Source organism: Trachurus trachurus, assembly GCF_905171665.1.
Source record: "Trachurus trachurus genome assembly, chromosome: 6".
Lineage (NCBI taxonomy): Eukaryota > Metazoa > Chordata > Actinopteri > Carangiformes > Carangidae > Trachurus > Trachurus trachurus.
In genome coordinates, this window is record NC_139897.1 from 10,043,486 (window position 1) to 10,050,000 (window position 6,515).

At 40.9% G+C, this 6,515-nt stretch overlaps 1 protein-coding gene across 1 annotated transcript; it reads right to left on the reverse strand.

Moving 5' to 3' along the window:
- Window positions 1-2,049: 2,049 nt before the first annotated feature.
- gins3 (GINS complex subunit 3) lies at window positions 2,050-5,416 on the reverse strand (the record flags this gene model as incomplete). The annotated part of the gene is made up of 3 exons (XM_083974236.1): window positions 5,176-5,416; window positions 4,345-4,578; window positions 2,050-2,280 (listed from the first exon to the last, which is right to left on the reverse strand). Exons 1-3 carry the CDS (start codon window positions 5,344-5,346, stop codon window positions 2,050-2,052), a joined length of 636 nt encoding a protein of 211 aa, XP_083830362.1. The 5' UTR covers window positions 5,347-5,416.
- Window positions 5,417-6,515: the final 1,099 nt, after the last annotated feature.

Genomic DNA, 6,515 nt, shown 5'->3' on the forward strand with positions numbered 1-6,515 from the left:
TGGTGAACCAGTCTGGGACACACTTTTCAATGCTTTTGTCACTTTTTGCTTCTCAGCTGGGTTTATTACTTCTTTGTCTCAAAAGTGTCACGTCAAGCTGCTTCCAAAGTTGTTTGTGTTTTTCTTGTTTGCTTGTCTAAATGTGGAGTGATGATGTCACATGAGAATTGTTTATGTTGTTCCAGCGGTACACAGAGACCAACACCTCACTAAGACACTCTAGACTGGTTTTTGATTTCAGTGGGCCTCTAATGCAGTGGACTGATAATAAAGAGCATTCTTTTAGTCTTAAAGGTATAATAGCCCCCCATCTAGCGGTGATGTTGCATTCACGTGAAATCGGGCAGAAGTCTGCAGACGCTGCATGTAACAGGATAAACAAGCCTCTATGTAAACAAGTGGTCCGCCAGCACGAGGCAAAACAATACAGATGAGACAATAGTTGTCATGGTGATGTCGTATTGTTTACCTGACCCACGTTTTACCGTCTTTCTCTCGTCGAGTAAAATTACATCCGGTTGGTTTGCCGACAGCCGTCTGCCTGACTGCACCTGAATGCAACATCAGTGGCTCCGTCCTTCCTCACACTACACAGTGGTGACAGTTTTAACAGGTGCTACCTGGAAAACTTTCTCCCCGAGCCGACAGCTCTGGTGAGTTTCCGTGGTTACCTACGGTCACGCTGCCACTCAATGTAAAAAAATGGCGATGCAACATGGCAGCCTCGGTTCGATGCGCCCCCCTTATGTATTTGTAACGACTTGTAACAACTCATTCTAAGGTACGAGAAAGCTTTCATTTGTATGCGGGTGTGATTCGACTTAAGTGAAAAACGTATTTATGAAAGCAATATTTGATTTTTGCTAATAAAAAGCCAAATAAGTTACATAATGGGGCGTTAACAACTGCTCAAAGCACTTTACAGTACTAGTCACATTGACAAACACATGCACAATTGCACACAACACTTTACACTACCACACACACATCCACAAAGGGTTCAGTGGCTTGGCCAAGGACACTTCAAGGTGGGTGATTGAACCAATGCGACAGTGAAAATGCCATATGTATATAAACGCGTGTGTGCTCTTACAGTAGAGATCTACATGCCGCTGGGTGATGCTGAGTTTCAAAATATAACTATGTTACTGTCTCAGTGACTCTTCAACAGCATTTGGCGCCTGCTACATCATCCCTGCATTATATTCTGCTCACTGTGCCCAACAGCTGCCACTTGGAAGCGACCTTGAATTACAGGCACAGCGATGTCAGTTAAAGGTAACAGGAGTGAGCAACTTCTGCTTTCTAGTGAGCACCATGAATGTGATGTTTCCCCATTTTACAAAACCCATCTTGAAAACAAAGTGTTACTTACATGACCCTTGATAAAGATCGATGGATCCCTAGCAGTGTTGACGTTGAGACGCACCACACCAAGAGCCTATGCAAATATTTGTACAGTCAGGAATTTTGCTGCACTGCGTCTATGAAAGAGGTCATCTGTGTAGGATTCCTATTATTCATATTTCTACGTTGGCAACAGGAAAATCTAGAAATTTCTGAGCTGATGTGTTTTGTAACAGTTTTCAGATAACAAAAGCAGAAATGTTTATCTGTCACACACTCCTGCTAAGTTAATGATACAAGATTTAAGCCAATTTTCCACTTGCCAGTAGTTTCTGGAGATCACTGTGAAAATGTATTGATTGCTATTTGTGAACTGTTAAAACACACAATCCAAGAGACTCACTGAGACATCGCAGACATTCAAAGGAAATCTAGTAGAATAAATAAATAACTACACAATTTTTTGAGACTGCAAATCTGTCACCAGCAAACTTTAGGAATTTTTACTTTGCTATATGATAAAAACAGTCTACATCACCTGCATGTTCAATTCTACATAATCACTGGAAGTAATGTGACAAAATAGGCAGGAGACACATTTATAATGTATGTATAGTCATTGTCCATGGACATAGAAACAGTTAGAGTCTGTTGCTGCTCTGAAACACTGACCACAGTCTGTGTGTTCACTGCAGGTCTGGGTCAGGTCTGCACATCAGTGATCTTCCTCTTGCGGTAGTTGAGAACCAGATTGGAGGCAGTGAGCTGCGTGGCCTGACCCTTCTCCCAGCTCTGGAAACCATTGAGTCCACTTTGTCCAGATCTAAACAGACCTTTCTCCAGACAGTCCATACGCTCCAGCAGCGCAGACGTGTCCTCGTTGTAGGCGTTCTGGGAAGAGTCCATGGTCCGTCTGAACCGGCCGATGAATGTCTAGCAAAAGATCATATGAACAGCTTCAGGACCATTAGTACTGCAATCTGCCTGGTAGCAAGTGTAACTGTACTGCAGTAAAGGTAAATCACACGAGGGGAACATTTTTAAACCAGATTTGATTTTTGATTGTGATTTCATGTTACTTCCCTTAACATCACATCTTCAACACACATGAAATTAAAGTATTTGAAAAAAAAGTATGTGCATCCAGAACTGACTGCTGCTACTGCATTGACTTCAAGCAACTATACAGCCTGTAATAATCAATATAGCTGCTATCAGATGATATTTCCCTATTGTCACTTTAATATTTTTGTTCCTCTTAACTTTGAGCATAGAAGCTGGGCCACTGCCTGCAGCACTGACATCTACATAATGTTTGTCTTGTTTGTCATCTTATTTTATTGTAAATCTGTATGCAGTGCATTGCTTTGCTCTGCCTCTCCTTTCTGTTTTCCCACTAAAACACTGACTGCGGATCCGACTGTAACACTGAGCCAGGACAGGACCACCTGGAGAAATCCTACCACACCAGCGTCTGCCGACCGTCCTTTACCGACCCGTTCAATGCACGTCACCAACCAGACTGAAGTCAATGAGGGTGGTTATTAGTTTAACAGTGTGAAGCCTACGCTCCCCCAGTCAGCTAAAGCTGTAAATAGAATCCAACTCTGTGGGAAACACAGAGCACATCATGAAGACAGGTTGCATGAAGCAAAGACGCCTTCACGACCAAAGTTTTCACTCTTTGATCCTTTGTAGAGTTCAAACATCAAATAAACACAAGTTGAGGAAATGGATATTGTATCTATAATCAATGATTTCCTTATGAAGATCATGTGATTAAAAAAAAAAAAAAACATACAACTTAATGTTTGTGAAAACCGTGTGGTGTGTACATATGTGAGGGCGTCTTGTAATAACATAATAACCCTGTTATTAAAGTCAGTTTGCCTGGTAACAGCTGCATCATACTAACCGTAGTCTGACATTATTTCTGATCTGAGTGCACCCTCTAGTTGTAATGTATGAAATGACATTGCTGTCATAAAATCTGTTTACAGCATGTTGATCTGTGAGAATGTGTGATGATGAGCAATCTGGGATATTGTACAGAGCATTTAGTATTTGTATTAAATTTGACCACACAGCTATCAATATAGTTTAAAACCCAGAAAACTGTTTTAGGTTCTGCAAGCTCATACACATCATCAGATAGAAAGTTGGTGACAAGATCCACCCACAAAGGGAAATCTCTATAATGTTTAACAACATTATTGTTTAATACTGCAATAACTAAATGACTTGATATAAAAAAAATATTGTGTGAATGTAGAGATTTGCTGGTTAAGAAAACAGACACAAGTCACCAGCTCCTCTGTCCACCACCCCCATCCCAAATGGCTGAGATTAAAGCAAGACATGTTCATGAATGCTGATGCAGAATATGAGCACACAGGTACTCCAAAAAGAAAAAGGACAAAAAAAATCGATTCTGTAGTAGCTGCAAAAGAACCCAGACAATACGTGAGGATTAATCAAAAAAAAAAAAATATCTTGAGTGTTGTCTCCATTATAACATGACGGGAATGTGCGTGTAGTCTAATATGCATCAATCACACCTGGAAATAAAGTGCATTGAGTCTCTTCATACTGCATTGATTATTGATAGACTGATAGCCTACCTTATATGAGAAAAAAATAGAGTGAGAGAGAGACAGAAAAAAAGTGCAATTTGCTCTGAACTGACAGCGCAGAAAAACAGGAGCGTTCAAACAAATACTCATCAAGGATAAAACATCCAGTTGAGGCCTAATAATCCTCCTGATGGAATCCACACACCCTGTCTGACGCTGCTTTCAGTCTGCAGGCTTCAGATAAAGAGGAGAAACTCAGGGTTTGTTGGAGAAAACCTGCCAGCGAGCAGAGACGAGCTGAACCGGCTTTGTGAAACCGAAAACCTCAGAGTCAACTAGCTCAGAGAGTTTTCACTAAACCTACTTTCTGAAACAGGGCCTTGGATACAGACAAAACTAGTTTTTGTGTTATCGTTGTGTTCACCTGCAGCAGCGTCTGTGCGATGTCTGGGTTCTCTGGGCTCTCAAAGTGCAGCATCTGGGACCCCAGGCCGTAGTAGTAGGGCCCCATCTTGTGCAGGTCCACCACGTTGGGGTCTGCGTTGAACACGGTCCTCCAGCCCTCTTTGTACACCTTAGGGAGCTCCACGGACAGCACCCTCCTCTTCCTCTCGTACAGACCCTTGGACAGCCACAGAGGAAGCTCCATCTTTGAACCCTGATGTAAAGAAGACAGACTTCAGACAAGATGTCAAGACCGCTGCCTCACACCTCACACTGACACCGTCATGGACAATTCATTCAATTCAATCACTGAACAATAATAACTATACTCAAGTGTTTTAATGAGACATGACATTGAGCCAATGTGTTTCTGACACCTGCACCTTTTCATGGTATTGAGTCTCAGTCTATCTAACTATCATTTACTTCTTTAACGAGTTTTTTTCCCCTTCTAATTTATAAGATCAATTTTAATCTCAGTTTATTTGTTTATGTGTCATTATTAAGTAACCAAACCAAAACTTTCACAGCCAGGTTGTATCTAGAAAGATAATGTCCAAGAACTGAAGTTGAAGTTACGTTTAATCCAGGTAAGTAGGATAGTTTTGGGTTTCTCCCAACTATTTCTTACATTTACCAACACAAAGAGATCGTTGTGTATGTTTTTACGCAAAAAAAAAAAAAAAAAACAAACAATTCCACATGTCATCATGACTAGACATCTGACACACTGTTATTATAAGATAAATACATGCACAGTATTTTTATTTGACGCTGTGTTTCCTCCATTTTCCTAAATACCATCACAGACCTCCGTTATGTCCTGCGTGTCACTGGACTTCTCCAGGAATCCGAGCCGGGGAAAGGTGCACTCTGTCCGGACGGGAAGTCTCTCGTGAGAGAGTAAAATGTCGTCGAGAGACAGGAAATTCTCCTCCATCCCCACTCCAGGCTGCACGGGAAGATACGACTGTGTGTCCATTGTGCTTGAATCAGAGCAACAGCGGCGACATACCACAGATACAGACGCAAACACCGAGCGGACAGCTCCCTTGTTGTGCTTTTCTTCTTCCTCCTTGCGCTTTTGGCGCCAGGACCTGTGGACCAATCAGAGCCCTGAAGTCGCGTCTACGTCTAGACCAGAGCAATCGACTCAGACTATCGATCACAAGTAAAGATCGGTGCTTGTTTTCCTCAACTGTGATGCTTGTTTCTGCTGAAAAAATGTTGTTTTTCCTTCTTTTCTTTTCTTTTTTAAATTCTCTGTTCATTTTCAGTTAATCTTGAGATTAAACACGACTAATTATGAGCGGGAATTAACTGTAATACCTTCATTATACCCCAATCATTTCAGTGACATTGCAATCAATTACAAAACTTACCCCCCAACCCCCCCACCTCAAAAAAGTCAGGTGCAATTACGAATATATCCATTAGAGGTCAGAATATAACCATTATATGGTGCTACCACGTTGTCCTATTTGTTTAGAACAAAGTCATAAGTGTGGAATGTATTGATGATGTTGTTGTAAGAAATTGGATAATGACAATGACATATAACAACCTGAAATCAAACTTAAATTTCCCATCATTTAAAAAATAAAGAAGAGGAAAAAACTAAATGCTGCTATTTTGCCCAATCCCTCTCTCACAGCTGATAAATGAAAAATGACAACCTACAAGGATACCATCAGTTTACAAATAGGATGAACAGGTCAGTCTTTGACATTTTTCAATATATGTAATTATATGTCATTATTATTGCTGATAATAGCCTACAGCCATCCTCTGAGAAAAGAATATGTCTAAAAGAGGTCAAACAAAATCTAGCCATGTTAAATTATGGCACTGTTTTGTAGCTGTATCTGAGGTTAGCAGACCCAACAGACAGGACACTGATGTTACTGTCAACTTTAGCAGCAGTCACTCATTCCCCAAAGAGATCATCTCCGGTGGTGGACCATGATGCACTTGAAACATAGTGTACCAGTACCACACAAAATAACAAAGAGCAGTTATCGTCATCCCTGTTCAAGCTAACAGTGCCCTCTACTGTATATGGCCTTATTGAGGAACAGGGATGATCTCAGTACTAAAAGGATTATAACACTTTATTTGAAGCGGTGCTCATGTGATATCATAAGTATTATG